The 21,582-nt window shown below is 41.6% G+C and overlaps 1 protein-coding gene across 7 annotated transcripts in view; it reads left to right on the top strand.

The window, feature by feature from the left end:
- Nucleotides 1–21,582, top strand: part of add2 (adducin 2 (beta)) — a 56,345-nt gene that overhangs the window by 7,637 nt on the left and 27,126 nt on the right. For 6 of the 7 annotated variants that reach the window (XM_061730379.1, XM_061730381.1, XM_061730377.1 and 3 more), the window contains exons 2-5: nucleotides 8,176–8,219; nucleotides 9,399–9,576; nucleotides 13,806–13,947; nucleotides 16,564–16,715. In XM_061730379.1, coding sequence (XP_061586363.1) covers nucleotides 9,439–9,576; nucleotides 13,806–13,947; nucleotides 16,564–16,715 — 432 coding nt within the window. In that variant the 5' untranslated portion in view covers nucleotides 8,176–8,219; nucleotides 9,399–9,438. The remainder of the gene's footprint in view (nucleotides 1–8,175; nucleotides 8,220–9,398; nucleotides 9,577–13,805; nucleotides 13,948–16,563; nucleotides 16,716–21,582) is intronic. The other variant, XM_061730376.1, reaches the window with a different exon arrangement.

Here is a 21,582-nt window from a genome sequence, read left to right as displayed (position 1 = left end):
ACGGGCGCAGGCTGGTCAGGGTTTCGCGGGTGTGTGTCTATACCCTTGCACCCTGGAAAGGCGGGACATTCCGGCTGAGGGGTGTGCCCTTAGGCGCTGTCCCCTCCCTGCCGGGAGGCTGTCATCAGTAGTCCTCCCGGGTCCGCACGCGCCACATCAACGTGCTGGAGCTCTGGGCTCTGCACTTCACACTAACATTTTTTGCAACTCCTGTGGGGGAGGCACGTGCCGGGTCGGTCGGACAGTGTGTCCACTGTTCCTTGATCGGCCACCAGAGAGGGCCCCGACTCTGCACAGCTGCTGCAGGTGTCCCGGGGCCTCCTAGCGTGGACGGCTCCTCGCCTGCCCGGCCTTCGGGCGATGTTCCTGCCTGGAGACAGGAACCGGGTGACGGACTTCCTCTCCCGGCGCAAGCCGCCTTTGCAGAGGGTCCTCCAGAGGGCTCACGGGCTCCTCTTGGTGGCCCCCTTCCGACCGGGGAAACATAGTTTCCACTGCTGCGGGGGCTCTGCTGCGACACAACATGACGCCCCCCAGAGGGACCGTCTTTTCCAGCCGGGGATTCAGGTTTTGCACCCCGACCCCGTCGCTTTTGGCTCTGAGTCTGGCCGCTGCGGCGCCCGACCCATTGTTGTCAAGCTGTCCTGAACCCGTCAGGGCTGGCATCTCGAATGCCCATGTGCCTCCCACCCGCCTCTGGTATGAGTGCGAGTGGGGGAGATTCTCTGCCTGGTGTGCAGACGGGGCAGAGGACCCTGTTCTTTGCCCCGTGGCCACGATCCTGGGGTCCCTTCGGTCCCTCCTGGATGGTGGCCGTGCTCAGTCCACTTTAAGGGTGTATGTGGCGGTCATTTCATCGCAACATGCCCTGGTTGAGAATGCCACCGTGGGGTGCCACCGGCTGGTTTCTCTTTCTCAGGGGGGCTCTGAGGCTGCCCCCCCCGAGGAGCCCAAAGGCCCCAGTTTTCGATTCCATTCGATTTTTATATAGCGTCTGATACAACAGATGTTGTCTCTAGACGCTTTCCAGAGAACCTGAACATAAACATGTATATAAACCCCCGAGCAGTGTGGGACCTGCCCATGGTGCTAGGTGCCCTCTCTTCTCCACCCCTTTGGGCCCTTGGCCCGGGTGGGCCTGAAGTGGCTCTCTACGGAGATAGCTTTTCTCCTCGCCATGACATCGGCGAGTCGATGAGTTACATGCCCTGTCAGTCAGCTCAGGGGCTATGTTGTGGCCGAACGTGGCGTTCCTGCCCTAGGTCCTGCAGAGAGTGGGCCGAGCCCTTTGTGCCCCGTACGGGCCCTTGCTGCTTATGCTACCGCGCCTGTGCGACGGTCGGAGCAACTTGTTCTCTGCCATGGTGGCCCCAACAGGGGGCGTGCTGTTTCTGGACAGCGCCGTCCCACTGGGTGGTGGACACCGTCGAGCGCGCCCACAGGGCCAGTGGCCGCCCCTTACCAGTGGGGGTGAGGTGCCACTCGGCCAGAAGCGTCGCAGCTTCTTGGCTGCCCTGCAGGGGGTGCCTCTGGAGGACATCTGCACCGCGACTTCGTGGACGTCGCCAGACACGTTCTCCAGGTTTTACCGGATCAATGTCGCCACTCCCCAACCATTGGGCGTGGTTCTACTCCCGGGTCCTTCTGCCCCTGATCAGTGTGGTATGTGACCGGGATTCTATGTGACATTGTTGGTATTCGTCATCCAGTGCTTACAGCACCGCCTGGCGGTCAGTAGGGACGAAATAGAACGAAAGTTACGCCTGTAACTACGGTTCTATGAGTCCCGGATGACCGCCAGGCCTGCCGGTCACTCCGAATCCTCGTGCTCTCGCGAGAAGATTCTAGGAGCCGATCCCATGCTGACGCCGGAAGATATACCCTTCCGGGGGTCATGCAGGGGTCACGGGTGACGTGACATTGTTGGTATTGTACTCGACATGCGCATGCGCGAGGGGGAGATATCCAGTGCTTACAGCACCGCCTGGCGGTCATCCGGGACTCATAGAACCGTAGTTACAGGCGTAACTTTCGTTTTTTCCAGTGATGAGTCTTGTTTTAAGTGTAATGAGATCTTTTTACTAAAATGAGACATTTTAACTAGAAATAAGACAAATATTCTTGTTAAGATTTTGAGTTTTTGCAGTGATCCATTTTACTTATCCTGTGAAGGACAGAGTCATATTGATAAGTTCAGAAAACTGTTTTTTATTGTTGTGTTTTGATGTATTTGATGTAAGCCCAGTGGATATTTAAAGCTTACAGAAGGCTGCATTTAACTGCTGCTATGTCATTCCTGCAGTATTTCTGCAGGTGTTTTGGTCAGTGCTATTATTTGTAATATATTATATTATTTGTAATCAGCACAAATTATCTGTCCCCATATGATAAAATCCACCATCACCCCTGATTTTTATTTACAACTCGAGTTCTGGGTGTAATATGATCTAAATTATATTTAGTTGGTGTAATCTAGTTGGTCTATGTGTGTGTGTTACATGAGATGTAGTTAATTATGACAATAGACGTGTTTTCAAGCTTAAAGGCCTTGGTATTGTTTGACTAAAACCTCTCCAGCTTCCTGGGGGAGACGGGAAGATGAGTTTACATTTTTGTGACCGCTTCATGAACTGTCTTGAGATGTGATGAATGTCAACTCAATACAAGCAGCAGAGTAAATAAAATCAATACCAAGCCTCTTAGGTAATGATAGTATCTGCCTGCTGCTGGGTGTTGGGGATTTGGACACAGAGAAATTAAAACTGAGTAGATTCAGACCAGGATACATCTGTTTTAAAATAACAAAAAACAAACACATTTTTCAGTGATGGAAAATATACATCCAGAAGCTGCAGGACTAGGAGAGGGATGAATGTGATGACATACAGTGAGTATTTAGTCAGACACCAGTTGTGCAAGTTCCACCACTTAAAAAGATGAGAGAAGCCTGAAATTTTCATCCAACAAGCAAGATTTATGTCTTTCACAAACCTCTAACTTCTTCTTTAAGAGGCTCCTCTGTCCTCCACTCATGTGATTTCCTGGATTATTTCCCCCCATTCTGTCTCTTATAGTTGAAGTTACCTATGATAAAAAATTACAGGCCTCTCATCTTTTTAAATTAAGTGGGGGAACATGCACAATTGGTGGCTCACTAAATACTTTTTTGCCCCACCGTAAGTTTAATTTCTCTGAACGAAGTTTCATTTCTTTCAGCGCTTTTATGAAACAAACGAGCAATGATGATACAGCATGTTCTGCCTTGACAGTTAGATTTATGACGAGAGGAAAGGAGACTGAGAGAGAAGAGAAGCTGCAGTTTGAATTTGTACTTGTATGTACTGGCCGCTGCTTAAAATGTTTCATCAATCTGAAAATATAGTCATGAAACTAAAGGTAAAAAAAAAATGACACCCTTGATAAGACATGGTACATTTCTTTTTTTTTTAGGGCCTGAGCACTTACAGTGCGAAGGCCTTATTGTATCTGTAGGAATTTTTCTCGTTCTCGTTTTTGTTATCCTCATTTTTCTTCTGATGAAAGGAGGGCCTTTTTTCCCCCTAAACGTGCCCCAAAAGTCACCAAATTTTTCACCAAGCCAGGCCTGGTGATAAATTTGATATTTAATGGTTTGCATTAATGGGCGTGGCAAAATGGCTCAACAGCGCCCCCTAGAAAACTTTGTGCCTCAAGCCCCACAATACGGTTTGACGTACATGCACGAAAATCGGTACACACCTGTATCATGTCGCAACTTAAAGAAAAGTCTCTTGGCGCCATGGCCGAAACCCAACAGGAAGTCGGCCATTTTGAATTAATCGTGCCATTTTGGTGCAATTTATACAATTTCTTCGGCAATTAATACGGCCCGAACCGTAACGTGCACCCAGGTGTGTTATACATCAAAATGTGCATCTCCATCCTGCGACGATACGCATTACTTTTCTCAGTCAAAAGCGTTATTGTGGCGAGGATAGACGCCAAAAAGCGCGCCCCCCCTTCATCAGATTGGTCGATAAGTGATAGTTCCTACTTTCTTCCATAACTTTTGAATGGTTTGATATAGAGAGTCGTGGGTGGTTTCATCCTCTAAATGTCCAGGTCTGAATAATCTACATGCAAGTCATACAAGCTTCCACTGCAGCCTGAACGTGCACAAGAGTGGAGGGCCCGTTCATCACTGTTTGCAGCTTTAATTTTTTTTTTTACCTTGTCTGCACACATATTAATGGTTAATACCATGCTGGTAAGAACCTAAGGCATATATATGTGCATTTTAATATAAGATACATACAGTGGTATGAAAAAGTTTGGGCACCCTTGATCATTTTCAAGATTTTCCTTTATAAATCATTGGTTGTTGGGATCAGCAATTTCAGTTAAATATATCATATGGCAGACAAACACGGTGCTATTTGAGAAGTGAAATGAAGTTTATAGGATTTACATAAAGTGTGCAATAATGACTTAAACAAAAGTAGGCAGGTGCATAAATTTAGGCACCCTTGTTGTTTTATTGATTTGAATACATTTAGCATTAATTATTGGAACACAACAGTTGTTTGTTCAGTTCATTGACCCTTCACCTACATACACAGGTGAAGCCAATCATGACAAAGGGTATTTAAGGTGGCCTGTTGTAAGTTGTTCACCTCTTTGCATCTTCTTTGAAGAGTGGCAACATGGGAGCCCCAAAACAACTGTCAAAATACCTGAAAACAAAGATTGTTCAACATCATGGTTTAGGGGAAGGATACAAAAAGCTAGCTCAGAGATTTCAGCTGTCAGTTTCCACTGTAAGGAACATAGTGAGGAAATGGAAGACCACAGGCACAGTTCTAGTTAAAGCCCGGAGTGGCAGGCCAAGAAAAATCTCAGATAGGCAGAGGCGAAGGATGGTGAGAACAGTCCAAGTCAACCCACAGACCAGCTCCAAAGACCTACAACATGATCTTGCTGCAGATGGTGTCACTGTGCATCGTTCAACTATTCAGCGCACTTTGCACAAGGAGATGCTGTATCTTTTCTGCGCACGCGCCACAAACAGAGTCGCTTGAGGTTTGCTACAGCACATTTTGACAAGCCAGCTTCATTTTGGAATAAGGTGCTGTGGACTGATGAAACTAAAATTGAGTTATTTGGACATAACAAGCGGCGGTATGCATGGCGGAAGAAGAACACAGAATTCCAAGACAAACACTTTCTACCCACAGTCAAATTTGGTGGTGGTTCCATCATGCTGTGGGCCCGTGTGGCCAGTGCAGGTACTGGCAATCTCGTTAAAGTTGAAGGTCGCATGGATTCCAGTCAGTATCTACGGCTTGCCAACAATGTTCAAGAATCAGTGACAAAGTTGAAGTTGCGCTGGGGCTGGATACTTCAACAAGACAACGACCCTAAACACTGCTCAAAGTCTACTAAAGCATTCATGCAGAGGAACAGGTACAACGTTCTGGAATGGCCATCTCAGTCCCCAGACCTGAATATCATTGAAAATCGGTGGTGTGAATTAAAGCGGGCTGTCCATGCTCGGAAACCATCAAACCTGACTGAACTGGAGATGTTTTGTAAAGAAGAATGGTCAAAAATACCTTCAACCAGAATCCAGACCCTCATTGGAAGCTATAGGAAGCGTTTAGAGGCTATTATTTCTGCAAAAGGAGGATCTACTAAATATTGATGTAATTTTTCTGTTGGGGTGCCCAAATTTATGCACCTGCCTACTTTTGTTTAAGTAATTATTGCACACTTTATGTGAATCCTATAAACTTCATTTCACTTCTCAAATAGCACCGTGTTTGTCTGCCATATGATATATTTAACTGAAATTGATGATCCCAACAACCAATGATTTATAAAGGAAAATCTTGAAAATGATCAGGGGTGCCCAAACTTTTTCATACAACTGTATATTTTTTGGTACATTTCTTAAAGTCTGAGAGCAGATTGGTTTTGGAATGATAGAACTAATTTGTAGGTGTTTTGTGAAGGTTTTTTTTTTTTAGAAGCCTTTGGGCTGCTAATGTAATGTTTTTGAACACACACACAGACTGATGTTGCCAGATTAAAGTTCACAATTTATCCTCAAACTCCATTTAAGGTTAATCTGTTTGAGATCAAGTACTTTGAGTATGACTCTTTTGGGTTTTTGCCTGTTTTTTAAAGCCTGTGTCAAAGGGGTGGTTGCATAAAGTTATGGTAATACAATAACCAAAGTCTCCAAGGAAATACTTTTCAGTTCTTCGAGGGTGAGCAGTACTTAACCCACAACCCACAAACACAACAGGTGCAGCAACAAACGTTTATTGTGCAAAGACTGTTAACATAAATCAAGGGTGGGGAAAATGTCTCTTAAAATGGAAGAAATGTCTCTTAAAATGGCCAATCCTTAAAGGAGCTTGAGGCAGAATTTATTAAAAAAATTCGTATACGTTTTAAGTTTTCTAGTAATAATGTGAGATGAAGCGTTCCAAATCAAAGCGAATGAGCCCTCTAGTGTATCTCTCCGTTGCCTTGAACAGGCTGTGTGCTGCAAAATGTACTGCAATTCTGGGGCCGAATTTCCCACGCTGTCCTGCGGATGTGACGTCACATGCGGTCTCCCCGTTCTCCCGTGCCGGCTTCACTGTTGGCTGCAGTACCCCTGATGGCCGTCGTGGTGAAGGGTGGCGCTAGAGTCTCATTTCTTAAAAGGAGCCTCATGCTCCTTTAAAAAGGCAAGGGTTAAAAATAAACAGTCACAAAGTCAATCCATTCAGGGGCTCACTGTCAGGTTCAAAGACTGTCCTCTAGCGCCCCCTCTTGAATCCACAGCAGTCAGGCCCACGCCAACAGGAATCCCTCTGCTACACACCTCCAGTCGACACTCTTTGACCCTGGAGCAAAGAAGAATCGCCAGCAATCCGCCCTACAACCACAGGATATTTCATTTGGCTATCACGAAGTGGCTCGGCTTGCAACAGCCAGTGTATTGGTTGGAGAAACTCAAAGCTTTTAGGTAGAAGTTCCTACTTCTGCCGTTAGCGTCCAAAGCCCTCCAATTCACTGCTGCGTTTGCTGTCTAGGCTGTCCAGTCTGTCTGGGTCTGCTGGGGTTCTCCAACAACCTGGGCCCCCGTGGGCCTCTGTCCGTCAGTCCATTTCTCTCTGCAGCTTGAACGTCTCTCTCTGAATATCTAGGTGGGAAGGGAACCCTCCCCTGGTTCACCATTGGTCTAGGGGGGCCAGCCTGCAGTAGTTCATTGGCCGGTGCAGCTGTCAGTCAAGGTCCAGTTCACTGCCTTAACAATGTTCAGCTGTGTCTAATCAACTCAAAAGGTCATTGCATGTCAAACTCAAACCAGGGAAAAAGTTACATTTCAAACAATAACAGTAACTGAACAAAGCAACAAAAACATGCATGCAAGTAAAATGTTTAACACAACAATACCAAAACAATAAATAAATATACAATTAAACACTGCATGACACTCAGCATGACACCTGCACTGGCAGGTGGAAACATGAATCAGAATCATCTTTATTGTCCAAGTTCGAACATTGTCCAACAAGGAATTTGACTCCGGTTATTTCACTCTTTAGATTTAAAAATATCAAACAGTAAATAAACAAATGTGGCACTTATTGACATATATACAATTAAAGAACTGAACTGAAGGTGCAGCAGTATGCTGTAGGAAAAATTACGGCTCTGAATAAAATAACATATATACAATTATACAAAAAAGTGAGAGGTGCAGCAGAATGAGGCAGACATGATTATTGCCGGAAGGTGCTTGTTACAGCATGTAACTGCTATCATTGTTATTGCACGTGATTGGTTTCTCTGAGACTCTATTAATTGTGAAGGACGGAACCAGCAGTCCATGTCAGGAGAATTACACAGATCATTGTTGCAGCGACGCAGCTCATCAACTGAATAAGTCAGTTAGCAGTATATAACCGAGGGGGGGGTGTGGTGAGTTTGAGACCTTATCTAGTCCGTGCAGAACAGTTGGTGTGTCTGTGTGTGTGTGTGTGTGTTTTAACTGGGGAGGGGCCAGCTCTTCACTGGGTTCTTTACGGTAACTCTTTACTCTTGCTCCAATTACTGAGCTGGATCAGTTTCCAACTTCCTCTTTAGTGCTTGTGATGCTGCTGTTTCTCTGAGAGCTCTTAATGCATGTGCTTTCTCCAGGTCTGCACTTCCAACAGACGGAAAACAGCGTCCTTCATGTGAGGGTAGGTGTTTTATCTTCATACTGCTACTATTAAAGTTAAAGGAAATGAAGGCTTCTGGATTTTTACGTCTGAACAAGACGCAAACGGTTTTCAGAATGGATCTGCATTGTACTTAACAATGAGTTTTGATTGAATGGGAAACTTTTACTTCATATTTGATGATGATTGACTGACTGGATTTTGAGTTTTTAGGACTGTGGGTAGTTTTGCATCATGTGATCCTCTAATAATGATACAGTCCTTTTGAAGCAAGATGCTTCTCCCTTCTGTACGTCTATTTACTCTCTGGCCGTGTCTACTCAGGCTGACAAAGAAAAGTAACTTTTGAGCCATACGGTTTATTCCATTAGATAGTTTTGTGAACATACTGTTGCAAACATTAACCCCAAATTGTAAAGTGCAGTTATACATGGGTTAAGCATTTGTGCTTAACCCATGTATATATACAATATATATATATACAATTTTATAAACTAGTGCAATGTCATTAATAAATATCATTCCATACAGTATTTATAGAAGCAATAATACAATAGCACATATACATACATACATACATACATAAATACACACACGCATACTGTGTGTGTGTGTGTGTGTATATATATATATATATATATATATATATATATATATATATATATATATATATATGTATGTATGTGTGTGTATATATATGTATATCATGTATATGTATGTCCATAGATACATACCATACATACATGTGTATTATCCCTTTTTTTATATTTATTACTCATTTTGTATTTATAGGTGCGTTTGAATTGTAATAACGTGCTCCACATTTTCATTTCTGTAATTAAGCTGTTCCACAGATTAATCCTGCACTGAGATCATCGTTGTTTAACGTTGGTTCTTTGTTTTCCTGAACATAAATGTTCCTCTTAGTTCATATTTCTAACTCTGCTTTGGAAGAGCTTCTGAATGCTGTCAGGAAGTGTTTTATTGTTGAATTTGAACATAGATTGCGCTGTTTTAAGGTCCACTAAATCTCTGAATTTAAGCACATTTGAATTTATGAATAATCTATTAGTTGGTTCTGGATAACCTGCTTTGTTTATAATTCTAATGGCTCTTTTTTGTAAGATAAAAATCGGGTCTGTGTAGTTAAAACAAGCCGAAATGTACTTTAATTAATTTAAATTTTCTTTTTTTTTGCAGTTCTCCACTTGGTTACAAAACAGCCACTATTAAAGAAAAGATGAGTAAGTCTCCGACCCCGGCGGGCACCCCGGCGAGCACCCCGGTGCCGCGCAGCCCCAGCGACGTGGACGACCTGACGTCTCCTCCGTCCTCCACCCAGAACAAGAAACGCATCTCCAGCCTCATCCAGAGTCCGGTGAGATCACCGCTCGTCTCCGTTTCTCTCGGTTTCTGCTCTGTAGATGTGATTATCTTTTTGCGTTTTGATAACTCTTTTCTGAAATGCACCTGACAGCTGAGCTGGAACTGAGTCTAAGTGCATGTGTCCATTATCCCATGTGAGGTCAGAAGAAAAGCTACAGTACAGGGGGCTGATTACATTTTATGTGAAGTGGAAAGAGTCCCATGATGTTAAATAACTGATGGAAAGAAGCCTGAATCATTAAGTGTGTTCACCTTTGTCCAACCCTCTCTGAATTTTTCTGCAATTTGGACGTATTTAAGATTATTTTGAATATATTTAGTGTAAAAACACACAATTTCATATTTGGCTATTCAAATACAAGATGTTTACTTTTTTTAATGAAAATATTTGCTCTGTGTGATCAGTGTGTGCAGATTTGTTGAAAATGAACTACACTTTCTTTCAGTCAAACTTTTCTAAAGTGTATAAGGACATAAGGATTAAAAAAAAAATCTGGTGTTTACTCAGGATCATATTTAGGTAAATTCCACCTCACATAACACACATGCCACAAAGTAAGTATTAAACAAAACTAAGATGAACTGCAATCCATCTGATGATTCAGTATCTCATCGGACCAATTATAGAAACACTTTAAACTGACATCAGACTTCGTATCACTGTGGAGGGATTTGTTTTTTCACTTCAGTGTTGCTTCAGCTCCTTTAGGTTTCCGTTCATTTAATTCTGCACAGTCATCCCAAGGCCCCATTGCTCATGACACCACCTTGATTTGATCTATTTAGCTACAGTATCTACCTAACTAAATGGGCAGCTCTCTGACTTATCTGTAACATCTACTGGCTCACCTTTCTCCTCTGTTGTACATACCGTATACAAATGACTGCTGTAGCACTTTTGAAAATTGTCATTGTAGCAGGGCGAGTGCTACGGGGGCCCGACCGACAGGACAGAGAATACGGGGTTTTCGTGCAGAACTCTTTATTAACCAGATGCAAACACCCACACGTGCACAAGCACCTTCTCCCACAGCAGCCCTTGCTGCTGTGCAGCCATGCCTTATAAAGGCAGGCAGGGTGGAGAGGTTGATGGGACACACCTGTGACCCATCACCTGAGTGGCTGCTGCTCCTCCACCCTGCCACAGTCATATACTGCAGTTTGCAGATGACACTGTTCTAGTGAGCCTGCTGAATAGTACTGAGACTTCACATGGTCCTGTGTTTGAATACTTTCTGAAATGGTGTGAGGAATCTTTTTTATCTTTGAATGTCTTAAAGACAAAGGATATGTGTATGGATTTCAGACGCGTGCAGCCCTCTCCTGTAAGTAAAGTGATTGAAGGTCAAGAAGTTGAAATTGTTGAGTCCTATAAATATTTAGGCACTATTATTGACAACAAACTGTCATTTGGAAAAAATACAGACTCAATATATAAGAAAAGCCAGCAGCGCCTTTTTGGTCTTCAAAAAATCTTTAAATTCCAGGTGGATTCTTCCCTGATGACTATGTTTTATCGTTATTTTAGCGAATCTGTTATGTTTTTTGTTGGTTTCAATCTTTGAAGGTCAAAGACAGAAACTTTCTCAATAAGGTTGTCAGTGTAAGCAGTAAAATCATTGGGTCGGCTCAACAAACTTTACCAGAACTTTATAACAAACAGCTGATCAAGAACTCCATGTTGTCTGATTCTCACATCCCTTAATAAACAGTTTCAGTTTTGTACCATCAGTTACTGCTTAGACTCCCTTTTGCAAAGACAACAGATACAAACACTCCTTTGTTCCTCCGCTATTGTTCTTTTAAATGTCGGAAGGAAAAGTTAGTGGGTGAAAAAGCCTTCCCTCTTAACTATAGCTTAGGTGTATACCAGGGGTCGGCAACCCAAAATGTTGAAAGAGCCATATTGGACCTAAAACACAAAAAACAAATATGTCGGGAGCCGCAAAAAATGAAAAGTCTTGTATAAACCTTAGAATGAAGGCAACACATGCTGCATGTTGTCTATATTAGTTATAACTGGGGGAAGATTTTTTTTTTCTTATGCACTTTGAGAAAAAAGTCGAAATGTCGAGAAAAAAGTCGAAATGTTGAGAAAAAAGTCGAAATGTCGAGAAAAAAGTCGAAATGTTTAGAAAAAAGTCGAAATGTTGAGAAAAAAGTCAAAATGTCGAGAAAAAAGTTGAAATGTTGAGATTAAAAAGGAAAGGAAAAAGAAGAAGAAAAGAGAAAAAAAGGGAAAAAAGAAGAAAAGGGAAAAAATAAGAAAAAAAGACAAGGAAAAAAAGAAGAAAAAAAGGGAAGGAAAAAAAGGAAAAAAAGAAGAAAAAAAGGAAAAAAAAGCTCAAACATTTTTGAAAAAGCTCCAGGAGCCACTAGGGCGGCGCTAAAGAGCCACATGCGGCTCTGGAGCCGCGGGTTGCCGACCCCTGGTCTATACTATGATGTGTAACCTATTGTAACTTATTATGTATATTTTATGTATATTTACCATTGTGTGCTTCTCCTGTCATGAAACTAATCATCCCCTTGGGGACAAATAAAGTAATTGATTGATTGATTGATTGATTGATTGATAACTAACTAGCCCTCAACCTATTGGGTTGTATTATTTACTGATTCACCTGCATCATAGTTTTATAATGTGACCCAATGTCAGCCAGGCTTTAGTTCCCTCTCATTTAACTCTGTAATACCTGGATTTACAGATCCCCCAGCGTATATAGCATATGAATGCTTATATTCTGCATTTGCTTGTCACCAAACATAGTGATGTGCATTACGGTCAAACATCTACCGTCTCCTCTCTTCACTGTTTCAGAAGTTCTCTGGTTTTGTTTAGCTGCAGCTCTAATCACTTTAAGACGGCTCTGTAGCTGCTCTCCTTTGGTGACTTGCAAATGCACATATTCATTTGGCTTGTTTCTGCACGTCTCAAAAAGCTGTAGAATAATCTGGCTTGTGTTCTACTCTCGATTTAATTTGCATTCTTGGTTGACTTTGTACTCTATCCTGGTTTTATTCCACTGCTCAACAAAGATTCTCTTTGTGGTGGAGTACATGTCAAAATAATGCAGATGGCTGTTCGCTCTGCACCGAAGGTTCTCAGTTTTTTCTTTTGTAACGAAATGTGTCAATGTTGACCCTCTCCTGGCTCATGCTAACATTCAATCAATCAGTATTCTTGATCCATGTAGCATCATCTTTGGGGTCTATATGTACTTTTAGCTTTTTGGACCTCATGCAAACCCGCCTGCGTTGGTTGAATATTCCAAATTATTCAATCCATGTGGGATGAAATGAACACAGATTGTTTCTACATGTTCATATGAATGAAGCCTGAGCCGTGCTCTCTTGTTCTCCTTAAAGAGAAGAGACTTCCCACTGTCATGAAGGTTGTATTTACTTGATTTGCAAGACCTGGGATAGACCAGATGTGTTCGGGGTAATTCTTGATTTTAATAAAGCCTTGGAAGCAATAGAGAGGGTTGTTTTCCACATATGTAAGCATGATTGTATTTTAATGTATGACTTGTGTTTTCTTTTTATTTTTTATTTACAACAAAACACACACACACACACACACACACACAAAATCAATCAAACAAAATTAAAAACATTATACATATATATCACTTTGTCAATACATATAAGATTGCATTCAGAGGATTCCATATATTCACTACATGGACAGAAGTATAGACGTATTGGGAGACAAAACATACACAACAATCATGTTATGGCTCATTAGGGCTGTTTGTTGTTAATTCACCCATTTTTCCATCTTTCTTCAAAAATATAAACTTGATTTCTAAGTCTCAAAATCCTTCCATTTAGAATTAATTAAATTATCATCCTTTAATCAATTTCTTGTAATTTGTTTAATTAATGCTACTCTTAAAACTAAAAACAAGTGAGTTTCTTTCCTCTTGATTTATTCTGGTGTTTTTCTAAGTAATAACACCAGTTATCCCAAAATTCACTTATAACTATACATGACCAAAATACATGACTGTGGTGTTTTATCTGCTCCCCGCATTTTCTCCAACAATTTGAAGTTAGATCACATTTGTACTTACTTTGAATTTGGGGTGTCCTAAAATATCTAATTAGAATGTTGTTTTTTCTGTGTGTGTTGTGTGTGCAGTCGTTCAGGGAAGACCTGGATCTGTTCCTGATATCTAATTAAATGTTGTTTTCTGTGTTGTGTTTTGTGTGCAGTCGTTCAGGGAAGAGCTGGATCTGCTCATCCAGGAGCAGAAGAAGAAAGGCGGCAGCTCCTCCAACCTCTGGGCGCTGAGACAGCTGGCTGATTTCATGGCGTCTCACGGTTCCCAGGCAGCTCTGTCCGTCCCGCCGTCCAGTACGTGCCATTATTCAGATACAATTTAGTTAGGATTTACATAAGCATTGTTAGTCGTGGTCAGAAGTGTGGTCTTTAGGTTTGCTACAAGTTCATTTTTGAGAGACAATGATTTCAGGCCTTTTTAGTTTTAGGAGTAACAGCAGGAGGTTTATGAGAGTTTGAGTGTCAGAGAAAAGAGCAATATAAATCCGATCCATCATTATGACTTCCTTTCCATTTTCAAGCTTCTTCTACTTGTAGCTGTGTCTTTTTGCCCCCCTCGCAACTAAAGCTTGAGTTATGGTTCTGCGTCAAAACGACGCCATGCCTACGGCATATGGTACGCGTCGATGCAGACCACACGCCGTCACTGACGCCGTCACTGACGCGCACCTTCCAAAAATTGTAACTACGCGTCGAGGCGACGCAGACCAAACGCAGACCGAGAGGGCTGTGATTGGTTCGCTTGGTAGCAACGCAATTCCGGTTTCCGTTCTGAAGCAGTCGTGAACTTTCAGCGCTCTTTTCTTCGTGTATGTGTGATTTTTTTTGTTTTGGTTTTTTGCACAATAGTTGTCCTTATCTCTTTGATTCACTCAGTACGTTTACATGCAGCAGTTCAATCGGGTTACTGATCATATAAGACATCGTTCGGACTTTTAAACTGCATGTAAACACCTGAACCCGATCTAGTTCGGACCTATGTCGGACATTTAGTAATCAGGTTGGAGCACCTAGATAACCCATTCGCAATCGGGTTGTTAACGTCATGTATACGGGGACATCGGGTATTGCAGTCTGCGCATGCTGGAGAATTTACTCTGGGGGGGGTTCACTCTGGCCAGTTATCTGATCTCTGAACAGCATGTAAACTCAGACAAGTGATCCGATCTTCTGCATGTCGTTATCTGATACGATCAGAAATCCGATCTCTTTGCTGCATGTAAACGTACTGAGTGTGACCGTAAAAAGTCGGATAAATCATTCAGGAAAAGATCACGACATAGCGGTCACGGGGGGTATTGCACCGCGGAGAAAAGGAGTGACGGAGAAGTCCGAAGGTTCTCGACGGCGTCACGGTGACGGCGTATGCTCTGCGTTGGTTTGACGCAGAACCATAATTCAGGCTTTAAAGAAAAGTCTCTTGGCGCCATGGCCGAAGCCGAACAGGAAGTTGGCCATTTTGAATTAATCGTGTAATTTTGGCGCAATTTATGCCATTTCTTCAGCCGTTAATGCGGGCCGAACCGTAACGTGCACCCAGGTGTGTTATACATCAAAATGTGCATCACCATCTTGTGACGACGTGCATTACTTTTCTCAGTGAAAAGCGTTACCGTGGCGACGCTAGACGGCAAAAAGCGCGCCCACCCTTCATCTGATTGGTTCATATCTGATAGTTCCTACTTTCTGCCATAACTTTTGAATGGTTTGACAAAGAGTCGTGGTGTCATTGGACTCTGTTTTGACTCCTTCACCTTAATTGGTCCAAATTAGCCCAGCCCCTTCTTCTAATTGGTCGATATTTGATAGTTCCTATTTTCTGCCATATTTGGTTAAATGGTTTGACATAAAGAATTGTGGGTGGTGTCATCAGACTTGAGTCCTTGATCTTTATTGGTGAAAATTGCACGCGCGAGGGCCCGTTCATCATTGCTTGCAGCTTTAATTTATTTTTTTAATTGGAAGTCAACTGCTAATCTGGATAACATAACGTATTATTGGACCATGATATTCACCTCTAGTCATGGCAAAAAGAGGCCAGGTTCACACGTCGTTCTTTCAATCAAATAACAACTTCCTCAGTCACTAAGATAAGATATTTCTCCCTCACTTTGTGCAGCAGCAGTACAGCCAACACACACATGCAGGGAAAGGGTAAAAAAAGATTTAATTACAAAATATAGACAGTATATACATTGGAATGAAAAATAAAGTAGTGCAGTACGGGCAAGAAAGAAAAACAGTGTGAAAACAGCGGGTAGGATGTTTATGAGGTAGCACTAACATTTTCATGACACAAGTACTGCACATCTGCTTTCTTTCTTATAATTTTGGATTCTCTGTTGGAATCCGTTTACACAAATGGTGGGTTACCGTGTTTGAGGACCATGTTTTCAGGGAGTTTCACCCTGTAACAATCTCATGTCTTCAGATCATGGAATCAGTGAGAGTATGTATAGATACAATGTGAAGTTTAAAAATAAAGTTTCTGTGTGGTCCCAGTGCTACACAGCTGTTCTAAATAAAACACTGAGTGGGCACGAGTATGTGTTTGGCCCCTAATATAAACTATAATGCTGCAGTCCCTCTGCATGCCCACAGAAATGTATTTGCTTGTTTGATACTGATACAACATGAACCATCAGTAGGCCTAAAATTCAAAATGTTCTCTTAAAATTGGAAAACTAACAATCTGGTACTCTAATGAAACATGGTTCATTGTAAATCTGTACTTATTTGGATGAAGAGACAAAGAGACATGAACTTGTCATCCATCAATGCACCTTTTTCTTGTTTTCAATGTTGTGACTGTTCAGCTTTTTCACTACTTGCTGCTCCCATCTGTAAACAGACATCTTTACTGCATTCTGTCTGTCTGATGTTCTGTGTTCTGTTCTCCTCCCGCCTCAGACATGATGATGGTGACGCCCGTCAACGACCTGCAGGGCTGGGAGCCCGGCCGGATGGTGAAGGGAGAGCGGTTGATGCGCTGCAAGCTGGCCAGCTCCCACCGGCTGTTTGACCTGCACGGCTGGGCCCAGATCAGCCACAGCTGCCTCACCGTCAGTTACATCAGTTTACATTTCACATGTGCCCTGTAGCACCCTATAATGTAATAATTTCACCCTATAATGTAATAATTTCCTGAAAATGTAATAACGCCTGAAAATGTAATAAAATTTGCACTTAACTCAATTGAAAATGTAATAAAACGCAATAATGTAATAACTTCACCAATAATGTAATAAAATATCCTGACGGATATTGTAATAACATTTTTACCACTAATGTAATACCTTATTACGTTAGTGGGAATTTATTACATGCTACTCAAAGTCTGCAATTTAACCCAACAGTCAGTCTGGTGTTTCAAATCCAGCATATATAACATTCTTAGATTCTTAAAACACAAAATGTAGAACTCTGGACTGAAAATGAACAAATATTGCATTATTTGTCAAGTATTACATTATCAGTTTTGAAAAGAAAAAAAAAAGACCCACCTGAAAATTTAATAAATTCCCAATAATGTAAGGTATTACATTATCGGTAAAAATGTTATTACAATATCAGTCAGGATATTTTATTACATTATTGGTGAAGTTATTACATTATTGGATTTTATTACATTTTCAGGCGTTATTACATTTTCAGGAAATTATTACATTATAGGGTGCTACATGCCCTAATTGTGTTTACCTGAGATGATTCAATACACACTTTCATGCAGATTAGGGACCTACAGTTTATCAGCTATTGGGACCTGGGTCTCTTAAACTTATAAACTGCACTAGTAAACATCCATATGGGATATTTTCCTTAAAAAGAAAATTAAAGACACTTCCGTTAAAGAAACTCAAAATAAGTTATCATTAAAACTTTGATTTAAAAAGACCAGTGGTGCTTACGACGTGTACGCAGTTCTGTATTTAGATTTCCTGTTATGATGTTACTGATTGCTGGTTCCAACATGGATCACATCGGTTCCAGTCGTGTCTGTGTTAGTTCTGCCCTCGAGTTTATTAGGCTGATTAGCTGAAGAAGTCGTCAAGTAGCGCCGCCCTAGTGGCTCCTGGAGCTTTTTCAAAAATGTTTGAAAATGGAAATAGATGGGGGAGGGAAATATATTTTTTGTTTTAATATGGTTTCTGTAGGAGGACAAATATGACACAAACATTCTGAACGTTTTCCAATGCTGTAAAAATGTGTAGAATAAATATTACATTTCAACATTTCTGTTAACGAAGATTTGTACGGAAGAGTATCAGTTTTTTTTATTGTGCACTTCGAGAAAAAAGTCAAAATGTCAAGAAAAAAGTTGAAATGTCGAGATTAATGTTGAAGTATGTTGAAGAATATTACAAAGTCCAGTTCAAGAGTCCGCTGTGTGATGAGAGATTTTATTCTAGCCGGCGTTCAGCAGACAGATACAGACAGTGTCTGGTTCGGTGGCTGACATCGAAATGGTTCGTAACAAGCTTTTTTATACAAGAACAAACAACAGAATTAAACAAGTGTTACGGTCAGAGGCGTGGCCTTGCGGGGGGCTGGAAGCTGGTGCCTGTCCCAGCAGGGAGACAATGCGTTGCCGGCAAGGTGTCGTACCGGCAGGGGTCCTTAGCAACTGGAATTGCATGTCAATGAGCTGAGGGGGAGTTCAGGAGCCGTCCGCAGGGCGGCGTCGTGTCCCCGCAGGGGGTCTGCAGGGGGCCTCATCAATTCACAATTTTTTTTTTTTTTTTTTTTTTTTTTTAAGTACAGTCAATCTCAATTTTGAACAGAAAGTCTGAATTTTCCTCCTCCACTGGCGGTAGAGGTGGAATTACAGTGGAGTACATGATTTTAGTAGTAGTTTGAGCCATACATATTTTGCAAGTGAACCTTAGACATGTAATCAGAAGCCAAATAACAATTAGGAGTACAAGCCCCAATAAAGCAAATTCAAATATCAAGTAACCAACGTGTCCTAACTGTTCTCTAAACCAACCAAACAAACTAGTCGTGACAGGTGTATGTAATGTGTTAGCAATGTTTTTCAAGTGATCTGTTATTTCTTGGATGGTGGCATTGTGGTTAGGTATAAAGGTAAACACCTTTTGGTAGAGGTATGGAACAGCGATTAGTATGTGGAGTCACAGTTTGATATTCCTAGGTGGATAGTTCCTTTGCCTTCAACACACCACTTTAATGTCTTTGGGATCATGGTGAGGGTGAGAGGAATCGGTGTGCTGCAGGAATAACAGCTAGTGTGAATTTTATCACAATACATTTGTCTCATTTGGGGGGGTTTGTGACATTTGCAATGCCCATAAGAGGAATTGAGGTTCAAAATGTAACAGGTGTCACATGAAGTAATGGGCAGAGTCATTAATGGGAGTCCTTCTTTTGTGCTGTGTGGAATGAACCCACACACATAACAGTTATCAGGGTGTGGGCTATTTTCAGCAACCATTTTTGCCAGTTGGAGGTATGTGTTTGTTGAGGGTTGTGTTTCATATATTTTAGGAGTTATTTTCTCCTGGTAAACGGTTAGGTCTCGTTTGTGGTGTTTGCAAGGGTGTCTGTTTTGTTCCTGCGACAGATGTGAGTGTTTTGGCGTGTATAATGCATCTGCTTCCGGGCCTCTGTGGCCTGCGCTGCTCCCCTGCTCCTCTGCCAGTCGTTGAAGTTCATCTACTTCTGGGCTGTCCGAGCCTGCGTGGTTTCTTTCACTGGCTCCGACGGTGGTGAGGACGAAGACCCCCAGGAAGAAGATGGTACCAGCTGGTTTCCGGTGCATGGCGGAGGAGTTGTTTTCTTGCAGTGGGATGCGTGGATCCAGATTAGACGCCCCTCACACTTGACGGCGGTGTTGGTGGTGAGCAGGACGTGTTGAGGTTTAGACCAGCGAGGTTTCAGGGCGTTTTTCCGTCGGAACTCCCTGACACAGACCCAGTCGCCGGGTTGGAGGTTATGGCACGGTTTGTCACTAGGAGGAGACTGGACAGCTTTTACTTGTCTGTGGATTGACTGGACAGCAAAAGTTAGAGCAGAACAGAATGATATCATGGATTCATCCATGGCATGGAGGTCCATCTTTTTTATACATAGAACTGAATTACTTGGTATAGTCTACCCGTGATCCTTTCATGAGGCGTGAGTTTTGTGCTTCCTAATGGGTGTTAACAGGTGTCAACATTGTCCATTTAAGTCCAGTTTAAAATTCTCTGCACATACAAAAACATTTTCATACATGAACATTTTCATACAAGAATAATTTCATATCCCTCACATAATGTCTATTTGCAGAGCTTCAAAAAAGTCACGGTGGGGGGGAGTGTTGATAATGTTTGCAATATTTTTATAGGATGCAAATCTTGGAGCTTATCAGTCTTTCAACACTATCTGACACATTCCCCCTTTTTCTCATCTGTGATTGCCAACTGTGATCAACTATTCACGTGTACAAGGATGTGGGTGCAACAACGCGGCCGTCGTTGCTGACCCACAAATTATTTACATTTTTACAACCATGGGAATGCTACAATCCGTTTTTTTCTTCACCTCAGTAGTCTTCTTGTAGGAGAGCTACATCATTAGGAGAAACCAGGTCGTTAGCGGGTATAGAAGGGCAAAGTTTTACATAGACAGGTAAGCCAAATTTGGCAGTTTCTTTTGCTGCATGGTCAGCTGAAGCATTGCCTAGTGAAAACAGGGTTGGACTGGGTGTGGGCTTCACATTTAACAAAGCAATAGATGAAGGTAGTTGACAGGCTTGTAACAGTTCACCAATCAATTAACCACATTTATCTCCGAGGATGAGATAAATGCTCGGTTCGCCCACAATATATAAAATCTATAAAATACAATATACACAACCAAAAGCATCTCTGGAATCTGTATAGATTGTAACAGTTTTACCTTTTGATCAGTAAATAGTTTCATCTACTTGGGTGGAGCTGGAGATGGAGGGCGCTTTCAACAATTAAGAATTATCACAAATTGTATAACCTGCGTATGGTATTCCATTTTTATAAGCAGAGCCGTCAGTGAGGAAAACAGGAAAGGTCAGGACGAGTGTTAAAGACAGAGGTGTCAAAAGTATTCTCATTCATTACTCAGGTAGAAGTATAGATATTAGAGTTCAAAAATACTCCTGTAGAAGTTGAAGTATCAACTCAAAATGTATTTATTTTTATTTTTATTTATTTTTTTTTCTCAAGTAAAAGTATAAAGTACTGGTTTCAAAAGTACTTAAAGTATAAAAGTAAAAGTAATATAAGTGGGGAAAAACCATTAAGGCTAAAAGCCATTGAAAATGAATGCATCTTAGTATAATGCAAATATATTAAAGAACCATATATGTGCATTATTGAGCATTAACATGTGTTTCAGAGACCAGACACGTACAAACCAAATATGTTTATACTTCTCATCCAACCACAACCAAATCCACTCTATCCGGATGGCACAATTTAACTGGATAGTTTTTTTTTTTAAAAAGCCGAAATGAAATAGAGTAAGGATGTTTTTAAAACGTAAGGAGTAAAAAGTAAAGATAATTGCGTGAAAATGTAAGGAGTAAAAGTAAAAACCGTCTGAAAAATAATTACTCCAGTGAAGCATACACAACCAAAAGTTCTACTTAAGTAAGGTAATGAGGTATTTGTACTTCGTTACTTGACACCTCTAGTTAGAGATTAGTTATACATGCATTCAGAGACGTTATAGTAGGCCACAGACAGATTTCCATGCACTTACATGATGAATTTTACCATAGGCAGGATAAGATTATGTAAATTGGGATGCTCTGATTTGGCTCACCCCAATGGGAGCCGATCATTGGCTGTTTCCTCTGCGCCTCCTCTCAGCGCTCAACCTGTGTAGGAAACACTTTTGAAAAAGACATTAGTATTTTCATACATTTCAGAATCTTTTTTTTGCGTTATC

This window comes from Cololabis saira, chromosome 9 (assembly GCF_033807715.1).
Source record: "Cololabis saira isolate AMF1-May2022 chromosome 9, fColSai1.1, whole genome shotgun sequence".
NCBI classification, from domain to species: Eukaryota; Metazoa; Chordata; class Actinopteri; order Beloniformes; family Belonidae; genus Cololabis; species Cololabis saira.
The sequence above is the reverse complement of the archived record's forward strand: the minus strand, read 5'-3'. Positions and strand labels throughout refer to the sequence as shown.